This window comes from Mastigoproctus giganteus, chromosome 11 (assembly GCF_048544385.1).
Source record: "Mastigoproctus giganteus isolate SK-2022 chromosome 11, ASM4854438v1, whole genome shotgun sequence".
NCBI classification, from domain to species: domain Eukaryota; kingdom Metazoa; phylum Arthropoda; class Arachnida; order Uropygi; family Thelyphonidae; genus Mastigoproctus; species Mastigoproctus giganteus.
Window position 1 is genome coordinate 80,985,127 of NC_143585.1, and position 26,508 is coordinate 81,011,634.

At 36.4% G+C, this 26,508-nt stretch overlaps 1 protein-coding gene across 3 annotated transcripts in view; it reads right to left on the minus strand.

The window, feature by feature from the left end:
- shop (sulfite oxidase) overlaps window positions 1-26,113 on the minus strand; it is an 88,105-nt gene extending 61,992 nt beyond the window's left edge. Inside the window, exons 1-3 of one of the 3 annotated variants that reach the window (XM_090385443.1) lie at window positions 25,839-26,113; window positions 11,893-12,008; window positions 4,077-4,285 (exon numbers count right to left, since the gene is read on the minus strand). In XM_090385443.1, the coding sequence (XP_090241569.1) occupies window positions 4,077-4,285; window positions 11,893-11,999 (316 nt within the window). In that variant the 5' untranslated portion in view covers window positions 12,000-12,008; window positions 25,839-26,113. Of the gene's footprint in view, window positions 1-4,076; window positions 4,286-11,892; window positions 12,009-25,748 lie in introns of all 3 variants that reach the window. The other 2 variants (XM_090385444.1, XM_090385442.1) reach the window with 2 other exon arrangements.
- Window positions 26,114-26,508: the final 395 nt, after the last annotated feature.

Genomic DNA, 26,508 nt, shown 5'->3' on the forward strand with positions numbered 1-26,508 from the left:
AGTAGCAGTGAAAGTGTTGTTAAGCTACATCCTTAGTGACTTTCTTTATCAATGGCATTCACCTTTACTTAACAAGATATTTTTTAAAATTCTGATTTTTCTATAAGGATTTAGAAATCTAAACTTTATTATAGAGTATTTGACTTATGATGAGGGAGACCAACATTAATAAATGTGAAGCACTCCAACTACAGAGTTCAGTGTTTGTTAATCGTGTTGCTGTTAAGAAAGTTCCTTGCAGGTAGGTTTTTTTTTGCTATTCTCTGGTAAGTTAATTTAACCTTATCATATTTTAATATAATAATAATTTCAACACTATTTTAATCTTGTTCTCACATTCAAAGTTAACAGCAATAAAAATTTCTAAAAATATTAAAATAATGAATTAATTGCACTTTGACACACAAATTCGTTTTAATTCCAAAATAAATATTTTGGAATTAAATTCAAAATTTAGTATTGATAGGCAAAGGCAAGAGCAGTGAAAACAGATTTAGAAGATTAGGATTTATCTACAATTATAGCACTGGTGATTATAGCAGTAGTCATAAATCCTATTGTTATACATCTAGTGCATATCTGTGCTTTATTTCTCTTATTATTAAGTATCTGCTTTAATTAAAACTCTTATTCTCACTTCTTAAAATCTATGATCATCATAGGGTCATTCAGAAGTTCCTTAGGATAGTTTCTAGACATGTTTATATAACTATCTCAACTAACAATTTATTAAGGGAAGAAGCTGGAGGACAAGAGGACTATACAATTACTGCCTAAATTTACAAGCTGGGAAAACTTTTTTTGCTGTGATTTCAGCAGTAAGGGCTAGGCATGCTTATGTTTTGCAGAACAATTTTAAAAACAGCCTAAAACTATAAAATAATGAAGCTGGAACCTAAGACAAATTGCTAAACTGGCAACAGTCCTAATGAATAAACAGACGTGTTATATTCCAAGCTTGAAATGGTGGATATGAACAAAGAACATGGAGAAATGTATATAATGCAAATGTGGTATCATGGTATTGTAATACTGAAACTGAATTAGTATTAGTACTGACAGACGATGCAAGAAATAAAGCTAGTACAGAATCAGCAAAAAAAAAAAAAAAACCCCTTCCTATAACCTGTCAGTCACCTCTAATAGAAGTTTGTTCGAACAATCAACTACCCACTGGCTGAAGGAAAACTTCTGCACATCCATTATCATAACATAACTGAATTATCAAACAAGTATTTGTATTTATTATGTCAACCTTCAGAAAAGAGCAACCAGATTGGTGATGGGTGCAAAGTAATGCACATATGATTAATGGCTTAGAAGGTGTGGACTGCATAGTTTCACAACTAGACATCTCAGGGGAGATCAAATTGAGGTGCATAAGACACTGAAGGGATTAGTAAAATTAACAAGGAAGGTCTGTTCTCCCTGCATCACGTATCTCATTTTCAGAGATAGGTTTCTGTAAAGTGTCCACATTTTATGTGTAGCAAACTTGCTTCTTTAAACTTTGCTATCATTTTCCTGATGACATTTACATATGTTTGCCCTCCTTTCATCAGCTGAGACTGTTTTAAAGCTGCTGTTATTCTGGAAAACGACTTCACCAACATTCAATGGTCTTTTAAAAAAAAAAAACAGTCATTATGCAACATGTAGCATCACTTGCAATCGATTACAAAAGCCACAAATATCCCCACTTTATACCAGAGTACAGCTCTCATTTCCATGGAGGTAACTTTGAAGATAAATTTTTTTTCATAATAATCAACTGCATTGTTTCTATGCTGTACCTATGGGTAATTGTACATTCCAATAAAGTTCTCTGAGCAGTGCAAGCAAGCTGCTAAGACATTTCATGTGGTTCTCTCAATGATATATACAGGACTTTTGGCAGCAGGGATAAGGCATTTATGCTATTGTACAAGGCAACAATTAGGTCACATCTTGAGTACCACATACAAGTCTGAGCCTTATTTTAGGAAGATATGGATCTATTGGAACAAAGTGTAGAGAAGAGCAACAAGATTAGCTGGGGATACAAAAGGGCACTCTTACCAAAAAGGCTTCAGATCTGAAAATTGCAGCACATGGAAACTGTACCTGGAATCTGTGAGGAGACTCAATTTAAGTGTTAAGGTTTTCACACATCTGTCCTGCATCTTTGTTGCAGGACAGATGTGTGAAAATTTGCTTTCAGCTAGAGAGTAACTGACTGTTGGAACAAACTTTCATCTGGTGTTATGGAAGTGGGTGGTTTTAACAAATTTAAGGATTGGACAAATTGCTAGGTAGGGAGAGATTTTTTTTTTTTTTGGCTGATGCTGTATAAGCTTTTTTCCTTGCATCATTTTCCACTACTAATACCTACTAAATAAAAACATTCTCCATCACTCAGTTTCATTTTGAATATGTGATAAAATAAAGCTTTAATTACAGCCACAATGCAATGGTGGCTTCTTATTGTGGGGATATGAAATATGGCTTCAAACCTTACTTCCTGCTGTACATATGACATGCTTTTGTCTCAATTAGAAATCTACAAATTGCAACTTATTTATATATCATTTATTAAAATGATAAAACATGCACGCAGTGTAATTATGAACTCTCTTGTTTTGCATGAGGTGTAGCGATAAAGTTCCTGGATTGATGCTGTTGTGGTCATGTTCAACAAGTTTGAAAATAAATGGAAGTGGTATATTGTAGTTCAATCTTCCTCCAACAAAAGGCTGACAGGTTGCACGTAACAACCAGTTTTATTAGTCATAATAACGTTTTGTGTCGTGATTTTGCAATGGAGCAATGAATGAATATGAAATTTTGCTTTAAACAAATCTGCAATAGAAATGTGTGAAACGTCAAAACTGTTTATGGTGATGAAATATTAAGTCATATTAGTATATCTGAATGGCATAACTGGTTCAAAGATGGACATGAGGATGTTAACAATGAACTAAGAAGTGGGAATCTGTCAACCTCTTGATATGGGGGACAGAGTTTCAAAACTTGGGAGATTGTGGCAAGAGATCATTGTTTGACCCTTAGAATGACAGCTGTTGATTTGGATATGAATAAGGAAATGATTTGTCAAATTCTGCATGAAGATTTAGGGAAAAGGAAGGTCTGTGCAAAATATGTGCTCATCTGATTTTGCTCATCTGCATAGCCTTGCAGATGAGCAAAAGCAACAAAGGGTGTCATCATGCAGACTTCATCCAGACATTCAAGACAATCCTAATTCCTTGCCTGTACTGTCACTGGAGATGAGTGTTGGGTGTTTCAGTACAACCCAGAGATGAAGTGTCAGGGCATGCAGTGAACTTCAAAACACAAAGGCCCAAAAATTTTCATTTACTGAGGCACAGGATCAAGACTATGCTGATCATGTTTTTAGACAAAGAGGCTTTATCAAGGAAGTTTTATCTGCAGGGCAGAGAGTCAGTGCTGCATTGTACGTACAGGTGCTTCAAAGACTAGTTAAGCGCATTTCCTGGGTGAGGCTGCAATTCTCTGCCACCCTAAATCAGCTGCCAGCTGCTATGGTTTATAAGAAAGTATTCTTATGTCATTGTGTGAAATACAATCTTCTGAGAACAGCATCGAAAGTGAACACTAGCTTGAGCTGGTACTAAAATTATCAAAGCTTCTCTAAAATAAATAAGGCCAAATGGTTGTTCAAGAAATTATTTGTTTCTCATTTCAGATTTTTAAAGTGAAATATTTACCTACACACAATCGATGCTTTTAGAGACAATTTTCTTCTTGTTCAACGATGGATACATATTATTTTTTGTCATTTCATGATAAGAATATATGAAGAAATTTTGCAATCAGAATTTAATTAGATTATTAGTCCTGAAGTATTATTTTTATATTATAAAACATGGTACAATAAATGAATTTCTAAACATTAAAAAAAATGCATATAGTGGCACAGTCAAGGGGAGCGAGATGAGAACAGGTCTGCCCCATCTCCATACAATTCCTAATTGAACTATCGAAAAATAAATTTCCAAGAGCCTACCATAATATTTCAAACATAAGTATAGGGATATTTAATATATATGCTTCACCTTTTTTTTCCGCTTTAACACATGGCTGTAAATAAAGTGCAATTCCAGATACTACACCAATTCCAACAGCCGCTAAGATATAAGAACTGTTCCAATAATCTGAGTATTCTGGCTTTCTGTGACTAGAAGTTGAGAAATTTTTCTTATACTTTGACATATATTCCTGGTCTAAAAAAGAAGCTGCTACTTCCATCCTCCTACAAAATACCCTTAATTGAGAGTGGCATGAATTACATAATTATATTAATGAACCAAAATTAAATATCAACAAAGAAAAAATATACTTATGATCAAAATTAAAGAATATCAATTAAGAATGCATTAGAGACAGAAATGCCTTAAAAAAAAAAAAAAAAAAAAAAAAAAAAAACTCTTCAGCCTTCATTAATTACCAAATAAAAAGGTTATAAACTGACAATAAATACACAATGTTTTGAGAACATAAATTGTTTTAATTTCTAAAATTTAATTTTTAAAATCTTAGTCTCAATAACAAAATGTTCACATTTAAACTGAACAGATTAATAAAAATAACTTGTAGTCTCTATATAAATAATATAGAGACTAAAAGTCTAATAATATAAATTATTATTTATATAGCCCTATATAAATAATAATTTAGCAATAAGCTTTTCAAATTAAAAGGAGACTTTTAAAACCAGTTTTCAAAGTTTGTTGATGTTTGGAGAATTTTTTAGTCATAGTATGCCAGTTTATATGGTTTATCATGTACAACTGTATATGTTGGAGTGATGAGCAAGCTGAGGGCTGAAAAATACCTCACACCAAATATCTAGACTAACTCATGTAAGGTGGGGCTACTCTTTCCCCACCTGAAACAATTAAAGTCCTTAAGAATTTCTGTGGTCTCTGATGGAATATAAATCCAGACTGCTCCCATCAAATAAAAGTGAACATACTGTACACATAACTTTGAAAATGCTATTGCTATTTTTGATAAATTACTAAATGTTACAGTTAACTTGTTAGCAAGTTAACTAACTTTTAGTAATTTCAATTTCAAGCCAGTCTGAACTCCTTGATTACACCTCATACTGTATGTTATGTTGAATGCATAGAGTTCATAGCACAGTATTATGTGCATTGTTCAGTATACTGAGCTGCACTGTACTACACAATGAACACAGTGCAATAAGTAAGCATAACAGAATGATCCTCTTGCAAACGTCTATTTTGCTAATATCTGTTTTATTAATGCACAAAATGACATGAAAATTAATAGCTACATACCTGAGGTTACAGTAATCTGGCCAATTACAAGGGGTTGGAAATGGTCCCCATCGACAACCAAGTACTGCTGTACCAAACACTCCATATTTGTAAATATTCTGTAGTGTTCTCTCTATAATAGATTCAAGTTCCTGCTGAATGTTTGTTTCCAGCTGAAACTTACTCTAGTACTTTCCCCTTTAGCATACCCTACAGAAAAAAGTCGATTGAAGATAAAGATGGATGGCCATATGCGTTTTCTGATTGCTCTGTTCTCAAAAAAGTTTTTCCAAACTTGTATATGATGTTTAATAGTTGTATCAATTTAATATTACTTAACTAGTTGACACACTCATATTGAAAATCAAGAGATAAACTTCTGTGGTCCCAATCTGATCAAAGAAAATAGTCTTTATAACGTGGGTGTCCTGCAAAGTGCACACCAAATGGAATTTTTTTGATAATTTGCAGCTCCTTGTGAAGTGCATGAGGATTATCCAGAGCTACATATGTGTGTTTTGAGTTGATATACCTACTAAGAAGAAACCACACTTCATTTGTAAACAAGATTAGACTGAGGATTCTTCAATTTTTCAGGAAAAATTGTTACAATGAGATAAAATAAACAATATTTTTCCCCTAGTCACTAGGCTTCAATTCTTATACCTGCATTACACTGAATGCTTGGTTTTCTAAATGGTGCACTGGAATGTGGTGTATAACATGCTAGTTTCTTGTGAAAGTCAGCACAATGATTTATTGTCATTATGTTGAATTGTAATGTCAGGAGCATTTCCTTCACATCATCAGTTTCCAGCAACATCTATATGTATCTAATAGACTTCAGTGGTTTACAGTTATCTAATGATATGTAAATGGCATATTTCAATGGCGCTTTTCTAACTCCAAATCTATTCATTGAAGGCTTTCTGGGCATCCTCAAATGACCCCACCAAATGCTCAGTATTTCTCGACAATGAATAGTTGCTGTATTCAATTAGATACATGTCGCATAGTTTGCAAATCCTGTTTGTGTACATGTTTGCCACACAAGCTTGGGAAGTCAATTCAAATGAGGTAAGTACATTGGTTTGACATGACCTTAGGTATATTGCTACCAATTTTCATGTAATTTTATGAATTAATAAGAGTTATTAGCACAGTTCTGGATTCAGAAGCAAGATGATCACCTTGTACATGACATGATATGGCAATTTAAAAACAAAATGGAAAAGTTGCCCCCGAAATGGTGTGTTTTGGTATTTATGATCTTTCCACTTTCTTATGAATTTATCCAAGGAAAGTTAGAAAGCTGATTTCTTATGCTGCTCATACATTTCCATATAAGAGATGTATGCACTTGATTGGTACCTATTATAGAAGAGAAAGAAAGAACCTTCTGATGATGATGGAAAGTCATACTGATGGCAGTGATATTTTAAATGAATAAGAAGATAAAATAGGAAGTAAAATTCCTGGAAAAAGTATTGCTATAAGCAACTACATATGTGTTAGAATCACAACAAATGTATAAAGGCAGGTCCTTGGTTGTTTACATACTAATGCTAAGAGTGATTCATTAAATTTATTAAGTTAATAAATTTAATGAATCTGAGGTACTGGTTAAGTCAACAAATGCAGAAATCATAATAATAGAAACATGGTGTCATCCTGATATATTAAATGCAGAATTTTGATATGGAAAATGCAATATTTACAAGAGAGAGAGAGAGAGAGATAGACATGCTTTTAATTGCAAAGTATGTAGATACAAGACAAGCACATCCAATAAATAACTATATTGAATCTGTATGTGATATAAGTATTGGGAAAACAAAGATGAGATTAGGAGTGTTATAGACTAGATAAATGTAATCAGTTAATGAACATCTTTACAGACAAATAATGGAAAAGGAAATCAAAATGCTTTATCACGTGAGAACTTAATTTTCCAGAGAGTCACCAGAATTTGTGGACTGGTCGCTTGAATAGTAGTCAGGCATTTCTGGATGAAGACTGCTTCTTACATCAGCACAGATGACCTGTGGAAAGGAACATTCTCAACTTGGTTATCAGTAAGGATCTATCAGATATCAAGAATTTTCAAATAATGGAACTACTGGCAAGCAATGACCAAAGTATAGTTGTTTGTTTGTTTGGTTTTTTTTTAGGAGCATTAGCAACTAAGGCCATATTGCTCCGGGGATATGCGGTGGTCATTCCCTGACCTTTCCGCATCCTCCGTATTTGGTGGCTCACGGGCTCGAACCCCGGTCTAATCAAGAAGCATGTGCTACGCACTGCTGCTCCTGCCCACCTGGCTACGGAGGCGCCCCAAAGTATAGTGAACTGGGATCTGATAATATGTAATCATCCTGTGTCTTAGACATCATATAAGTTCTTTTTGGTGGAATCAAACAAACACTTAGGAACTTTAACAGATAAAAGTGCTAAGTGGAAAATATTTAAGGAAGTTATTCTGGAAGCTAGAAACTACTAAGCTTTTTATAACAGCAAATAGGTGTTTTTCAAGGTAAAGAACTGTGACCTTAGTGGCAAAAAAGAAAGATACATAGGATGATCATAAATTATTAGAATATCCTAAGTAATAAAGTTACTCAGGGTTAGGCATGCTAAAGCAGATTATGAGAAGTCTTAAGCTGAAAGTGCAAAGAACACTAATAAGGATTTCTTTGCTTATATTTTTTTCTCTGTTAGCAGTAAAAGGAAAGCAGTCAAACATGTGTTGTCCACTTGATTTCTATGGTAACTGTATTAATGGTCCTGAATCAGTTCCTGATAAGATGAATGAATATTTTGAATCAAAATTAAGAGATGAGAAAGTTTTTAAAGTTTAGTATATCCATGGTTTAGCTAATACTAATTGGGAACAGCTGGATAATTTTATAACCAAGAAGGAACTAGAAACAAAGTTATTACAATTAAAAGTGAACATACTTTTATTTCTTTTTAATATTTTAAATTGAACTAAGGCATTAAGTACATTGGAATATACCCATTTATACTGCAGGAAGCAACAAAAGGTGTTGGCAAACTTTCAGCTGTTATAATGAGTATCCTTGGATTTGGGCAATGTTACTAAAGACTGTAGATGTGCAAACATTTTTTTTATTCACCAAGATAGCTCAAAGGGTGAAACAAGTAACAAAAGATCTGTCAGTTTGAATTCTGTGACAGGGAAGATTATGGATTCCTTAGTTAAGGATACAATACAAGATTATCTGGACAAGTATGGAATTATAAGGTAATAACAGCATGGCTTCGTCAAGGGCAGATTGAAGTTGTTAATAAAAAACCTGTATAGCCAAGGGTACAAAACTGAGTAGCCACTTTATTAGATTTCAGTAAAGCTTTTGATGCAGTCCCGCATGAATGGCTATTGTATAAATTGGAGCAATGTGGCATTAAGGGTATGTTACTATTATGAATAAAGGGATAAAGTGGTAGAAGACAGTGTAGTTAAAATTTGCCACTGTTCTTTGTGGACTAAGTTATTACTGGGGATCTCCCGCAGAGTTTAGCTCTTGGCCCTTTACTCTTTCTATTACGCATTAATGATAGTGATATAGATATTTCAAGACATGCTAATTTATCCAAGACTTAGATAAATTATTTGGATGGATAAGAAATATCAGTTGAAGTTTAATACTGGAAGATTCAAGGCATTGCATCTGGGTTCAGGAATCCTAGAGTAACATACAACTCAGTTACCATCAAACTTGAGATTGTAGATAATGAAAGGGACTTGGAAGTAATTATTCAATCTGGTGTAAAGATATTTGAACAGTGCAGATTGGCTGCTAGGACAAGTTATGAGGTTTTGCCAATGATATATAATGAGTACCCATTATATATCATTGGCAAAACCTCATAAATATTGCTCTACTGGCATCAATGAAGCAACAGTTGACTGTTCCTGAGCCCACAGGTATTTCAGATCAAACCAAAAGTGCATCACAAAACACTCCTCATCCCATTACACTACCATTGCCTACCTGCATTATTGACACTTGGCAGGATGGGTCCATGCTGTTTTTGCCAAATTCTGATCCTCCAATGAGTTCAAAACAGCACAAACTGGGATTCTTCAGACCAGGCAACAATTTTCAATCCTCCACCATTTAGTGGTGGTATTCCTGAGGTCCACTGTAACTATACCTTCTAGATTTTTGCTCACAGGTGTGGAACCCAGTTCAGTCATCAACTGTGGTACCCTATCAATGAAAAGGAATGATGAGATGTGCATTATGAAATGCCTCTTTGGTTACTATTGTTGTGTTGGGTGTTAACTGACTAACTGTAAAGTTTCTGTTACCCTGCAAAAGTCTTGTCAGCCTCTGTTGGTCTCTCACATCAATCAGCTGTTTCTAACTACAGGATCGCCCTGGGCAGATGTTATTTGGTTACTGAACTAATCTTGATATATCCAAGAAAGTTGTACATGAAAACTCCGGCAGGGTTGCAGTTTCCAAGATCCTTAAGCTGGTGCATCTGGTACTAACTATCATACCATGTTTGAAATCACTGAAATCTTTTGTCTTGCCCATTCTTGTATTGAATTTCACATATCCAGCATCCTTACATATCTGCCTACCTACTTTACACTGGACAGTACAAATATGAAATGCTATTACTTGAAGAGCACTCCATTCAACGAAAAGGGTGGATGTACCTAATAAAGTGACCACTCAGTGCATAGAAACTTTCCGAGAAGAGATAAACAGGTGATTATTCTACTATATAAAACAGTGGGGTTAGGTCACAAGTTGAATATTACATACAGGCTTGGTAACCCTAAAATAGGGTCTCCAAGCCTGTACTGTAAAATATAGTGCATTTTGTAAAAAATAGCGCATCTGAGTATGGGCTACAGATTGACTGCTATGCATCCTGTCGACTGGTGGTCCTCCTGATTTCTTGTTGGCACTGCCTAGAACTGAAGGATCTTATGAGGGTACCTGGCAGCCAGCAATTCAAATCTAAGACAACGTGCCTAAAACTATTAGGGCATGTGACTATGAATGATGTGTAGATTGGGTGTTTTGTTTTTGATGTCAACAGTCATCCCATCCTTTTCAAAATGGGCCTTAACACTATGAGCTTGTGTCATAGGACTGTCTTGATACAAAAATCTTCTCTTTTGTTTGTACTGCAGTTATACTGTAGATGTCCTCTAGTCTCAACTTGCACTCTGCGAGTTGTGTTCTGTGGTGTTGCATGCTGCTATTCTGTCCCTCTGCAAAAAAAATAAACATAAAGGCTGAATCTGCCCTTGCACAATCTTCCCTTGCATAACGTGCTGCCCAGTTTAATGGAGCAGAAAAGATGAAATAGGACAGCTATAGAGCAATGAATGGTGCATTGGAAAGGAGTTTTTCATATGAATACATAGAAGAAAATAACAAATTAGAGGGAACTTTTGTGTGAGGGATGCAGAAAAGTCTTAGATAACCCAGCTGATGGACTAAACATGTATCTCACATTGATCTTTAGAGATGTTGTTTGTTTGTTGTTTGTTATTTGGTTTTTAGGAGCATTAGCAACTAAGGCCATATTGCTCCGGGGATATGCGGTGGTCATTCCCTGACCTTTCCGCATCCTCTGTATTTGGTGGTCACGGGCTCGAACCCTGGTCTGATCAAGAAGCATGTGCTACACACTGCTGCTCCTGCCCACCTGGCTACGGAGGCGCCATCTTCAGAGATGAAAGATCCTTAACAGCAAGGAGAAACTATGCGAGCCAAGCTGAACAATATGAAATTAGCAATATTACACATATAGAATACTGTTTATCAGAAAAATTTTTGCATCTAAAGACCATTAGTGTTGATGATATACAGTTTGCTTGGTATGATGTTCAGATGCAGATGTTCAGTATGAGGGGATTGGAGAAGTGTCAGAGTATTGCAAATACCTCAAGGTTAGGTACAACACAGTAGTTTCAAGGGTGAATTGGGTAACTACAGACTAGCCTGTCTGACTTCAGCGGTACAGAAATTACGGAGGCTATGATAAAGAACACATTAAGAAGTTACTTATAAGATGGATGAAAGAAATACTTTGGCATTGCATTTGGATTTTAGCAAAGTGTTTGACTCAGTCCCACACAACAGGTTACTATGTAAGCTACAATATGTCTTTTGAGAGGACAGCTGTCTTTTTGAAAATAACAAAGATATGGCTGAGGTTAAAATTCCAACATCTGTTCTGGATGAAAATTTGACTAGCAGGACGAGTGCTATAAACCAAACTTCATTTGTCTTCCTAATTTTACATATGTAAATTAATTAGAAATAGTGTTTCAGCTACGTTGCACTGATTTTAATATTTTGTGATTGGTATTTATCATTATCATAAGTTTCAGCAATTCAATATATTTTTGAAATTATTGCTAATTATTTCTATATACCATTTATATGTTGTTGTTTTTTTTTATCTTCATATTCTTTTAATTTAATAATTAAATTTTATTTTTATTACTTATTATAATATTTACATTTTTGTTACTTCAAAGTTACAGTCTACTAATAGCTAATTGAATAACAAAATGAATCAATATCAGTACCTGGTTTGAAGTGATGGTATATAAATCTTTCTTATAAATATTATGTGATTGCCAAAACATTTTGTTCCGTGTCTAATTGCTGTCAAAGGCTTCATTAAATTTACCATCTTGACAACCTAAAATAGAGATATAAAAATATATCAAAAAATACTACTATCAAATATGCAGATTCAAAACTGACAACTAAAATCCAAAAATTAATATTATTATTAGTAGCATATGATGCAAGAAAGCAAGCTCATAAAGAATCAGTAAAAAATCCCACATTACTGGTCCACCCCCTCCAATAATTTGTCTGGTTCTTGTATTTATTCAAACTACCCACCTCCACAACACTGGATGGAAGGTTGTTCCAATAATCAACTACCCTGTCTGAAGGCAAACATCCTCACATCTATCGTAAAACTATCCTTCTTCAATTTAATTTATGCCCTCTTTGTGTGTCATCTACACAAGAGAAAGAATGCCATCAGCACTGAGCTTGCTCAATCCATTCAAAGCCTTAAAACCTCAATCAGATCACCTCACAGGTGCCTAGTCTCAAGACTGCAATTTGCACAACAGAAGCCTGTCTTGGTAAGACTACCCTGTCATTCCTTTCACCAATTCTTGTTATCCTTTCTGCACCCATTCCAGCAGATCTACATCTTTCCAAAAATTAGGCCTCCAGACTTATAGGCAGTACTCAAGATGCAGCCTAACCATTGTCTTATACAATGAGATAATCACTTCCTTGTCTCTGCTGGAAAAGTACCTGTTATCATAGACAATACTCCATGAGATCACCTGGCAGCTTGTCTATGTGCTCAGTGAATTTCATATCTGACTGCACAATTGCCCCAGATTTTTTTAATTTTCCACTATCCTAAGAGTAATACCACACAGTTGGTATGCTGATTTGGGATTACTGCTATCCATATGCAGTACCTTGAATTTATCAACGTAAAATGTTGACTGCCACTTCTCAGCTCATCGGCCTAATTTATCTAGATCTTGTTGTGGCAGCTTACCCCAAATACTCTCAACCACCCTGACAACCTTTGTATCATGTGCAAACCTAGACATTAAGCCTGATATACCTTCATCAATATCATTAATAAATATAGAAAATAACAATCTGCCCAGCACTGAACCCTGAGGGATTCTATTAATAACATTAATCTATAAAGATCAGTGTCCATTAATATAACCACTCTCCATCTTCTCCCACTCAACCATCCCAACTTTCCCTTAAAGCCACACTGCTCCAATATGTATAGTAGTCTTTTTATGTGTAACAGTATCAAAAACTTTCCTAAAATTCAAGTATATGATATCAAAATTATTTTTTGCATGCAGTTCCTTTGTTACTGCATTATAATATCCAATCAGATTGGTCAGACAATATTGCCCCTTAGCTAATCCATCCATGCTGTGACTGAAGTTTAACTGCACTCCTGTCTAGAGGATCCTGCATTACTTCTTTAACCAGAGACTCCACTATTTTCTGCAAAACAAAAGTTAAGCTAACAGATCTGTAATTACTCACATCACCCTTTGATCCCCTTTATGAACTGAGAATATATTTGCATGTCTCCAGTCCACATGGACCTCTCCTGAATCCAAAGATGCTGTTGTTTGTTGTTTTTTAGGAGCATTAGCAACTAAGGCCATATTGCTCCGGGATATGTGGTGGCCATTCCCTGACCTTTCTGCATCTTCCGTATCTGGTGGTGATGAGCTCGAACCCCGGTCTAATTAAGAAGCATGTGATACACACTACTGCTCCTTCCCGCCTGGCTACGGAGGCGCCCTCCAAAGATGCTCTCAAAATTATGGCTAAGGGTTTGCTTACCTACTTTGTTACCTCCCTTAATATAAATGGATAGATTCCATCCACCCCAGACACCTTTTTTTAGGTTGAGCTTCAACAATTCCTATTCCACTTTCCTCTCAGTTATCACAAAATCATTTAGCATTAGCATTAGTAGAGGCATTTGATGCAAGAAAGCAAGCTTATGCAGCATCAGCCAAAAAAAAAAAAAAAAAAAAAAAAGTAACATAAATAAATAAAAATAACCACTTCCACTTCACCCCTCTGTTCGTTCGAAATACCTGTCCAGCTGAGCCTTAAACTTATTTAGGCTATCAACTTCCACGACAAGGGATGGAAGTCTGTTCCACCCACCAACCACCCGCTGGCTAAAGGCAAATTTCCGCACATCTATCCTACATCTGTCTTTCCTCAATTTGAATTTATGCCCTCTCAGGTGATTTTTCTGAGCTAGAGGAAGAATCCCATCAGCATTGAGCATGCTCAAACCATTCAAGGCTTTGTACACCTCTATCAGATCACCCCGCTGGTACCTAGTTTCCAGACACTGTAATTTGCAAAACTTAAGCCTTTCTTCGTAAGAGAACCCCTTTGTCCCATTCACCAATCTAGTTGCCCTTCTCTGTACTCGTTCCAGCAGCTCTACATCCTTCCTGAAATGAGGCCTCCAGGCCTGTATACAGTACTCTAGGTGTGGCCTGACCATTGCCTTATACAAGGGAATAATCACCTCCTTATCCCTGCTAGAAAAATTCCTATATATCATTGACAATACACCATGAGCTACTCTTGCAGCTCGTCTGCACTGCTCAGAGAACTTCATATCTGCCTGCACCACCACCCCCAGGTCCCTTTCATTCTCTACCACTGTCAGTGTAGTACCACAGAGTTGATACGTTGCTCTGGGGTTGCTGTTTCCCATATGTAGTACTTTACATTTGTCAATGTTAAACTTCATTTGCCACCTCGAAGCCCATCTGCTCAACCTTTCCAAATCCTGTTGCAGAAGCATAGTGTCAGTAGTGTCCTTGACAACCCTGCCAACCTTCGTATCGTCTGCAAACTTGGACATTAAGTCTGATATACCATCATCAATATCATTTATAAATACAGAAAACAATAAAGGCCCCAATACTGAACCCTGAGGGACTCCACTAATAACATTAGTCCACGATGAGCAGTGTCCATTGATTACCACTCTCTGTCTTCTCCCCCTCAACCACCCCTTTATCCATAGCAGCAACTTGCCTCCAATGCCACACTGCTCCAATTTGTGCAGCAGTCTTCCATGTGCAACAGTATCAAAAGCCTTTCTAAGATCCAAGTATATAATATCAAAGTTATTCCCTGCATCCAGTTCTTTTGTGACTGCATCATAGTATCCAATCAAATTGGTCAGGCAAGACTTCCCCTTAACAAAACCATGCTGTGTCCTAGCTATAACTGAAGTCTTGTCTAGATGATCCTGCAGTGCTTCTTTCACCAGTGCCTCCATTAATTTTCCGGGAACAGAAGTTAAACTCACAGGTCTATAATTACTTGTGTCAGCCTTTGATCCCCCTTTGTGAATTGGGGTCACATTTGCACATCTCCAGTCAATGGGTACCTCCCCTGAGTCCAAGGAAGCTCTCATAATTATGGCTAAGGGTTTGCTTACCTCCTTTGCTGCCTCCTTTAATATAACTGGATAGATCCCATCCACCCCAGGTGCCTTTCTTGTGTTTATCTTCAACAATTTCTCCTCCACTTTGCTCTCAGTTATTACAAGATTCTCTAGCTTACTGCTAGAGTTGAATAGACCTCTGGCATTCCCCTCGCTGAATAACTCCTCATGTGTGAATGTCGATGCAAAATATTCATTTAGTTTGTTAGCTACCCGAGCAGGGTCATCAACAGTTGACCCATCGATCTCAAGTGGACCAATCTGATTCATCCCCTTCCTTCTAGAGTTTACATAAGTACAGAACTCTTTGCTGTTTTTCTTCGCATCCCTTGCCAAGGATCTCTCGTAATCTGCCTTCGCCTGCCTAACCTCCTTTGTAACTTGGTTACAGATCAACTTGTATCTATCATAGGCGTCCGTGTCACGTGTTAATTTGTATGTATCCCATGCATTTTTCTTCTCTGCCATATGCCTTATTAGTTCATCTGACAACCATTTAGGCCTAAACCTTGAACAATATTTCTTAGTTGGTATGTAAAGCCTAGTAGCTTCCACAATAAGTTCTTTGAATGCTTCCCATTTTGAATTTGCTGTTGGCAATATCATCAGTTGATCCCACTGTATAGAATTTAAATACTGTCTCAGTCCATTGTAGTCGCCTTTACGAAAGCAATACCCCTTCCCTTTACCCCTAATGGTAGTTACCTCTTTGAGTAACTCCCACTTCAGCACACTGTGATCACTGCCACCAAGTGGTTCATTTATCTGCAGATTCTTAATGCATGAAGAATCACTACTGATAATCAAATCAAGAGTATTACTCCCTCTAGTTGCCTCCCGAACATGCTGATGTAGAAAACAATCATCCAATAAATCCACAAAAGCCTTGCTACTGTGTGAGTGACCAGCCTCCAAATTCCAGTCAATATCTGGGAAATTAAAATCCCCCATTATAAGACTCTCTGATTTACTGGCCCACTCTATTTCTCCGAACAGTTTCTTATTATACTCATCAGAGTCATTAGGCCTATAGCACACTCCTACTCTCAATTTTGATCTCCCAATGCTTATGTCACACCAAACTGACTCGACACTGCACTGTCCAGCGATGTCGACTGGCTTCACTTCCTTGGATTTTATGTGTTTTTTAACTAATAGCATAACCCCTCCTCCCTTCCTATCCTGTCTATCCTTTCTGTAGACATTGTACTCCCCAAATTCCAGTTCTGCATTTCTTATATCTGTGTGACACCACGTCTCTGAAATCCCCACAATATCTGCCTTTGATGTTTTGAGCAATACCTCAAATTCATCAAATTTATTTACTAAACTCCTAGCATTGGTGTACACACAAGTATACATGCACCTGTTCTTTTTCTTAGCTACCCTAACACAACCCATGTGTTTACTTGTACCCCAATGATTCCCAGCAGTCTCTGAAATATCCTGCATCTTATTTTCCAGGCTGCGGCTCATTCCAATAGAAGCAGTGCAAGAATCACTTTCACCTCTGCCAGTGGCTACTGTTAATCTATTAGTCCTTGTATCCCCCCAATCTAGCAGTTTTCCGACCCACCTAACATTGCCTCGATAGCATCAGCAAACATTCTTGCACCCTTTCTATTTAAGTGTATCCCATCCCTGTAGAAGCAGTCTCTCCTGTTAACAAGTACAGACCAGGCTGAAAAAAATTCTACCCCTTGAGCCCTGCACAATCTTTCCAGGGCCGAATTGATTGACAGGGCTCTCATCATATACTCCCTCCTATCGTGTCTGGGCAGAATTGCAGACACTTTCAATTTCAACCCTAATTCACGGCTTTTTTTCATCAGTGACCTGTACTTGTCAAGTAATTCCGCCAGTCTCCTACTCTTAATGTCATTAGTGCCAACGTGTACAACTATATCACCTTTTGTGCCCTTAAAAGATGATATCCGCTCTACAACGTCATCAACTTTTGCCCCTGGCAGACATACCCTGGTCCTTTTTTTTTTTTTAGCTTCCTATTAGATTCTTATGAACTTCTGGAATTTCCCCCAGTAAAGAACTCCTCATGCATGAATGTAGATGCATCAACAGTTAAACTGTTGTCATCGAGTGGACCAATGTGGTTCAATCCCTTCCTTCTACTGTTAATATAACAAAGAAGTCTGCTACATTTTTTTTTTTTTGGCATTCTTTACCAGAGACTTCTCATAATCTGATTTAGCTTGCCTAACCTCTTTTGTGACTTGATTACAGACTAGTTTATATCTACCATGGGCTTCTATATTTCCAGATAATTTATATGCATCCCATGCATTTTTCTTCTCACCAACATCCCATCATTTCATCTGATATCAATTTAGGTCTAAGCCTGGAATGGTATTTCTTAGTTGGTATGAAAGCTTAGCAGCTTCTACAATTATTTCCCTGAATGCATTCCATTTAGCATTTGTTGCTGGCAACATCATCAGATGGTGCCACTGTAGTCACCGAAGCAAAAGCCCTTCCCTTTACCCTTAACAGCAGTTATGTCTTTAAGTAAGTCCCACATCAGCACACTGTGATCACTGCCACCAAGAGGGTCTATTAAATATAATGCACCCTCTTCAAACGGCTGCTGTGTGGGACTCAGAACAAGGAAAGAGTGAACATTTAACTCTAATCTTATTCTACTTTCTTGAATATCATTTTCTATGATCATCTGAAGCTACTTGGATGCAACGAAGTCTAAAGCTTTGATAATAAAATATGGCATATATGATACATGACCAAAGGCATTCAGATGCCTCTCCATGAATACTGTGCTATGCAAGAAACCCCCTCCTAAGCATGTGTATCAGATCACATAAACTATCTAGTGAAGACCTTCAAGACCTTGAACACAAATGAAGATCTTCAAGACCTTGATTCCCTCATCAAATATATCAGTGGAGAGGAGGAAGAGAATGTTCACAGTGAAATCAACTTAACAAATCAAATTTTTAAGCCAGTGGAGGCTGTGTTGTTAGATTATTAAGTCATCCCTCCACTGAGCAAACTGAACTTCAAGATTGATAACAGGGTTGTGTCCTACTACAGGAAGATGCTGATGGAAGAGATAAATGCAGGCCAATAGAAAACTTTAGATGTGTTCTTTTCTAAGAGACCAAGACCGGAGGAGTTCTCAACTGACACCATTCCTGAACTTTCGGAGCTTCTCCTTCCAAAACTTTTCCAGTTTTGGGGGGTCCAAGTAAGAACATATTCCTACAATATTATTTTATTAGTTTTATGCAATAATTATCATTTACTTACCATGTTTTTATTTCTAATTATGCTTTATTATGTTCAGTATAGATTATCTATATAAAAGTCAAAGGTTTATATGTTATAAAGTATATATTTTTAGGGCTAAAAAAAAATGTACCATTCCAGTGATCCAGTAAGAGATGAAGGCTTAACACACAATTCCAATATCTGCATAGTGACCATCATTATGGAATGGATCATGGTCATTATGCGGGTTCAGGTATACCGTATAGGGAAGATTTAGAAAATATCATACCACAGAAAATCTTCCCACATGCCACTTAGTGACATGCATGCATAGGGTTGTTGATATCTGATATAAGATCTGTTTTAAACAATAACTGTGATGATATCCTCAAGCTCACTAGTAGGTAACATGCTCTTCTCTGCCTATCAGAATGTTGTAGCACAATTACTTGGAGTTTAACTATCATGCGGTTCAAACATATCACTCTGTGTGTTTACAAATGCAAACTGAAGTTGCACATAAAAGGCTCATCCACCTCATATTATAAAGCAAGTCATAACAGGATAGCTCTTAATTTTCAAATTTCTTTACAAGCGCTTCTGTGTAAAGAGAAATATATTGTTATTTATTGTTACTGAATATTATCACCCACATGTCCATGTCAAGAATTACTATGCCCTGATCACCAAGTAGATACTTTCAGTATAAAAGCAAGTAACTGTTGTGATAAGCCTCCACAGTATGAAATATGTCAAAAGGTTTACATTGTTTGAATAAGTATAAGAAGTCAGATATGAAATTCTCTGAGCAGTGCAGATGGGCTGCTCATGGGGTTTTTGCCACTGATATACTGGAACTTTGCTAGCAGGGATAAGGAGGTGATTATCCCATTGTACAAGACAAAGGTTATGCTGCATCTTGAGTACTACATACAGTTCTGGAAGTTCCATTTTAGGAAGGATGTAGATCTGCTGGAAAGAGTGCAGAGAAGGGTAATGAGATAAGTGAAGAGAACAAAAGGTAGGTCTTACCAAGAAAGGCTTCTGTTCTGCAAATTGCAGTGTCTGGAGACTAGCACCTGTGAGGTGATCTGATTGAGATGTTTTAAGGCATTAAATTGATTAAACAAGCTCAATGCCAATGGCATGCTTCCATGCTTCCTCTTGCTCAGACTACATATGAGGGAGCATAAATTCAAATTGAGAAAGGATGGTTGCATTTGCAGGATTGAAGGCATGGAAGTTTGCCTTCAGCCAGAGGGTAGTCGATTGTTGGAACAAACTTCCATCTCTTGTTATGGAAGTTCTTGTTGTGTCTAGTTTGTCCTTGAATAAATTCAGGAAAGAACTAGAAAAATTATTGGAGGGAATGGACAGATGATGTGGAAAGGGGTTTTTTTTTTTTTTTTGGCTGATGGTTTATAAGATTGCTTAATTACATCATTTGCCACTACTAATATTAAGCTTCAAGCTATATAAGGTGTATAGCTATCATACAAGAAGCACAAATGCATCATTCCATATGTAACTATAACAGTAAACTTCAATCACCCACCAATGAAGGTATTATAATATCTAGGTAATGGCACTGAGAATAATTAGCAGCAGTGCTATTTATTTGAAGGTTAGAAGAGAAGTTGTGACTTGCTTCACAATATGAGGTATATAATGCTTTTATGTGAAAATTTTGGCTTGCCATTACAGCTACATACAGTATAATGAATTTGCAGTTGAGATCCAGCAGTACATAAAACAGTATGAGATGTAACACTAATATCAGGTAAAATGCATTCAATTTGAAATAATTTTACAGATATAATAAGTCCTTTTTATGCTGTGACATATTTCTCCATTGTGATATTCACCTTATATCAGTTCTTAAGCTACTTATTTATTATAATTTTTTTTAATGGTAATCCAAACAGATGTTGAATTCTAGGTGTTCTGAAACTGTAGGCAGAGAAACCACAAGGAAACTTGTTGACTGTAGGCTTGAGTAACTATAGGTCGTAATTTCAAGAATAAATTTATTCTTGTAGGGATTAAATCCTCTATTCCATGCTCCACCTTAAAATCTTTCTTTATCTAAACCCTGGTATTCCCATAAATTATTATTATTATTATTATTATTATTATCATTATTAGCCATATGGTGCAAGGAAGCCTGAGGCTTATGCTTCACCAGCCAAAAAAAATTCCCGCATTACCCTGAGAGAGAGAGAGAGAAAATCAGAAGTAGGGAATCATCAAGAAAGCAATAAAGAGAAGAATGATGATATCCAGCTCAGGACCCTGGGTTTGCCAAGCCCATACTCACCAGATGTGAGCCCCTGGGATTCAATGTGATAAGGCTGTTCAAGATAAGAATTTTGCATATCGCAATTGGCTTGCATCCAAATCACCAGTTCATTTCTGTCTACACAAAAGCTTGCAACAATTGTAAAGAAGTTTTTAATCAGTCCAAACTAGATTTTGAACAGACTAAGAGCAGAAAACCTGCTTCTTGTCCAAAGTAGTCGAGCATTCTGGTCTCTTGCCAAAGCTATCAGCTGCAACTTTTCCCCCACTATACACCCACCTCCGTTGACTTTTTATTTAGCCAACAGAAGTTGGAGTATAGATTTTATCTTCAATTTTACCTTTAGCCAACTCTTCTTTTCTTCTAACGCCTGCACTGAAGATTTTGGTAAACTACCTATTACTATTCCCAGTGTACTCCACTCAGTGCCTCCTGTGGTCTTCCATCATAGGATGTCAGAAGAATTTTGAACAATCTTGATGTCAAGAAAGCTCCAGGTGCTAATGATATTTCTTCCTTTGTTCTCAAAACCTGTGCTCCTGAGCTTACTCCTGTTCTGTGTCACCTTTTTATACTTTCTTATTCCACTGGTAATTTTCATTCTGCTTAGAAATTTGCTCATATCCAGCCAGTTCCTAAAAATGGGTGACAACTCCCTTCCATCCAATTATTGTCCTATTGCAGTCACCTTTACTCTTTCCAAGGAAACAAAGAAAACTATTAACCACATTTCTCTGATCTGTGTCTCACAGATGTTGTTTCTGCTGCATTCCTTTTCTATAGATACTTCCTTGGGCACAGTTCTAAATCGGCTTCTGTAATTCTCTCTCTTCCAAACCAGTCTGAACTCATGCTAAAACCAATCAACATTCATTTACTGTCCAATTTCATACTCACAGAATTCCAAGCTTTCTTCTTCCTCATTTATCCATTCAACTTCTGTTTTCTAGAACAATCTTCAAAATTCAAGTCTAATGTCAACAAGTATCATCTGTCTTTCTCAAACTTCAACTGATGCATAGTACTAAGTACTATAGATTCTAATACTGTTTGTGTTTGGGGTTTGTTTTTAATAAATAAATATTTATTAAAAAAGTAGGGGAATTATAAATTAAAATCAGTGTACAGGGAAACGTATAAAACTGACATGCAGCAGAAGTTTAATTTTTTTGTAGCCATTGATTAATTTAATTAAATTAATCTCCTTTGGGTAAGCAGAGGAATTTCAAAAGTACTGAGGCATCTCTCCAGATGTGAGCATGATACCCAGGGGCTCACATCTGGTGAGTATGGGCTTGGCACACCCAGGGTCCTGAGCTGGATATCATCATTCTTCTCTTTCTTGGTGATTCCCTTCTATTTTTGACTCTCTCTCAGGGTAACTAGGGAATTTTTTTTTGGCTGGTGCAACGTGAGCCTCAGGCTTCCTTGCACTATAATATAGCTAATAATAATAAATAATATTCTATGGCAGATGAATTTTCAGTTTTGCCTAGAGGTAACAGCTGCTTAGAAGGTAAATAACACCAAGAGCAAAAAAAACAAAAAAAAACACAGTTATGACAAAAAAAAAAAAAAAAAAGTTTCACCTGTGGCCCCTCATCAGTGTTACCTACATATCTAGGTAATGCTGATGAATGGCATAAGTGAAACAGATTCTGTTTCTGTGAAAGTTAAACTATGACTGGGTTTTAAAAAAATTAAACTGAAGTCATTCATGCTTGTTGGGTGTTTGTATGGAGCAATGCTTACAGAATAACAGGAGGAGCATAATGTACTATCATACACAAACATATGGGCAGGACAGGACATACAGTCTATTGAAGGTCATTAATGTGAAGCCAAGCCACATGTGTGCAGTCAATGAAACCACAGACAATATTTCTTACTCTGTCAACACTATTAAAATTCATAGCTGTTTTTGAATATGTTTTCTTTGATTTCTCTACTGAAAATTCCATAAATCTCTGTTAATGTGCAAACAGAAAAAAATGCAGGAGTTAGGTTATGCATAATTATATGCATGCACTGGTGGAATTTACCATGTACAATTATGGTCAAGCTGGCTTTATTGACATGTGCTTTCCTCTAATCAGTAATGCTCTTTGGCTTTGTGATATTTAAGCATAGTCTGGAATCCAACTGTTGAGATGTGTTTTATGTTTCATGCAGTAGTGTTCATATTATTGACAGACTGTTGTCTAATTGCATGTGTTCATTGAAGCACATACATTTTTCGATTTTCATTTTGCTCACTGACAGGTTTAAAGGCAGTTTCATTTTCAAAAATTAAAGCAACGTCAAAAACTGAACGATCTTGAATTATTCCTTGCTGATCTTTAAAACTGCATGCATATGGGGTCACTTGGAGCCCAGCACCTAGAGGAGTAACAATTCTTCATGCTACCAGTTGTCGATTAATCTATGAAAGAGAAAAAGAGTAACTGAGAAATTTAAAAATAGAGGGATGTCTATCTTTAAATTTCATATAAAATAAGTGGCCAGAAAATAAACTGGCAATGAAATGGCCAAAGGCAGTACAGTGGGTGCCTTATAAGGCCTTTATGCCAAACTCAATCAAACACTTTGAAGCGCCAATAGCAGTGCTTCTCAATCTTTTATCTTCATTGGGAACTCAATATATTCTAGAAGAGGAAAGTGGATATAACCACAAAAACACATAAAACTGAATATTTTTAAAAATGAACAAAGCATGCACTAATTCATAGCAGAAATGTTAATGAAGAAAGGATTATAAATCATCTATACACATGGCTAGTGTTGCCAAATTGAAGAGTCATGGTATCTCACCCCATGCAAAAGAATATCAAGCAACTTTCTATATGGGATAACTCAATTGTCACTTGGAAATACATCATATTTAAGAACCACTGGTCTAGAGCAATTCTCAGTTTTGAGAAACCATGAAAATGGGAGGTAAAAAAGAGGTGTCACGGAAGATCAATTTTACAATTTTGGTCCATATATAAATATCTAAGATTCCTATTATGAGTTTTAAAGTGCATATATTTAGGCTCATTTAAGCAGTATCTCCCTCCCCACAAACTGCATTCTGGAGTTTTGCAGTATAACAATTATGCCACAATATGCCAAGCATATCCCCAAACACCAAGTAAAGTATGCTTGGTGTGTTAGTTGGAAATGTACTTAATACAGTTGTGAAATAATTGTAAAATTGTTGCCATAATGGGAATTATTATTAGTCATATAAGCTTGAGGCTTATGCTGCACCAGCCAAAAAAAAAAAAAATTTCTGAGTTACTCTGATTGTCTGTGTCTCTCATCTGAGTGAGTGAGAGACACAGACAGAGAGAGTGTGTGTGTCAAAAGTAGAAGGGAATCACCAAGAAAGAGAAGAATGATGATATCCAGCTCAGGGCCCTGGGTGTGCCAACCCCATAAGCAGGGAAGGGACCAATAGCATGGAACACTAACTAGATATTTGTTATCATTGTGGAATATTTGGTTTTGACTAAAACATTTTTCCTATCCTAGGCTATCCACTTTATAATGACCATAGTTGGGAGGTAAAGCATACAAGTACAGAGTGACTTATGCTTCATGTTTGAATCTGCATGACACCACAAAACACTAACATTCTTGTCCTTTCTATTTTGTAAACTCCTCTAATCCAATGTGGCCATCCCAGAGTATAAAGATTTTTTTTTTTTTTAAGTAAGGAAAATCAAAAAATCAATCATACTTTGAAACAATGACAATTCAAACCAGAAGACATGAAAAAAAAACTGAGGTCATAAGGTATATGAAAAGAAAAAGAACACAGCCACAAATTTTATGCTTCATGTTTAAACCTCATTTTTAACTTTTCTACGTATTTTTACCTAAGTAACAATGCATTCTAGAAAAAGAAGGGAAAAGGGGGGGGGGGAATTGCTACCTTTTACTTACACACATGGCGGTTGCGCCTAAGCATCCTATTTACAAAACCTATAGTGTAGCTTTATTGATGTCAACGCCGAGCTGAATGTAGCATATCTAGCCAAGAGCTATTTATAATTTCCCTCCTCCCTAACTGTGGGAAAACCCCGACTGTTTTTTGTTTTTTTTTAATCCCAATATGCAAAGTTTTATTTATTTATTTTAAATTTGTGAACATACTGGAATGTGCCCCTTCGGTCCAACACTGTGCCAAAAGTTAGTTGGCTGTATCCCTTGTTACGAAGTGCTACCCCCCGCCACTGTTTCTGGCACTGCAAACGGCAACAGCTGCCAACCAAATGATCAGTAAGACTCAGGTGAAAGACTGGAAATTTCGCTAAACAGTTATCGGAAACAAATGTACATACACAAAACATTAGAAACATTGACGCACCCTCGTTTATTTGTGATAACTGTCATTTTCATATAAATCACACTACTGTAATAACTAACTAATTGCGGTGTTTATTAATTCACCTCTATTTCTTGAACTATGAACGTGCTTGTTGAGTATAAACTCTTTTCCAAAGAAACTAATAAATCAATGACACGACACTGGCAACGATGTAACTGTAAAAGTGTAACGGCACCGCAACTTTCTCTATCATAAGCATTGCAATATTGAATATACTGACCTTCAAAAACGCATATCAGAAAAATAATAATAAACGAATTAAAAACAAATTAAAATGATAATTACTTAAAGCATTTCATTTACGAAAAAACGTTGATACGCACTAAATGTCTGGAATTGAATTTATAAGTTTTGGAGATTTTCAAAAATAATATTCAATTTTATAAATTATCCTTTACATAATCGCACGTATTACGTCACAACATTCAGAGATACCAAGGTCAAGTGCTGCCGTAATGTATTTTACCTGACAGTTCCAAATTCAACTGAACACTGCCTCGCTTTATACTCAGGTATAGCCACCCAGTAGAAAATGGAATTTAAAACTTCATTTTACCTGTCTTTACAATAATCCCAAGTTAACAACAAATCGCAAAATATCTGTGGTATGTGTGGATTCGAGCATGAAACGTGCGCGCCAATGACCACGTAAGCTACCCAGGATCAGCAGGTCGCTTCATCATTAGTCCTCTATTAAAGAAAATAAAACTTTATATTTTTGAAATCTGTATAAGAATGAAGGAGGTTATAATTATATCACGGGTACAACCTCCACATAATTCTCAATTAGCAATGGACAAAGTAAATAATAGCATTGTGGGCAGTCAACAACACAACGTGCGAAACACCGCCACATGCTACTCACCTGACCTCGCGTGAGCATTTGTGAAACTTTATCAATTATTATTATTTAAGAGTTGGTGGTTTATGCATGGGTGCTGCACTTGCAGCATTTCTACTAACCAGGTAGTACGTATGCATCGTTTAATTATATCTCATATTGTTAATACCGTCACAACGAGTTGCCGAGGTATTGCACTGTTTCGAATAAGTAGTGCTTCACCAGTGGAGAAGAGTAATGTTACTTATTCTCGGCGGATACCACCACCAGGACGGCACCGATTCGAAGCTTGTTAGCCTACTCATCGGTGGGTGGGCAGGTACCCTGTTGTTGCAATAGTGACAATCCAGTTATTCACAATATGAGATATAATTAAACGATCATT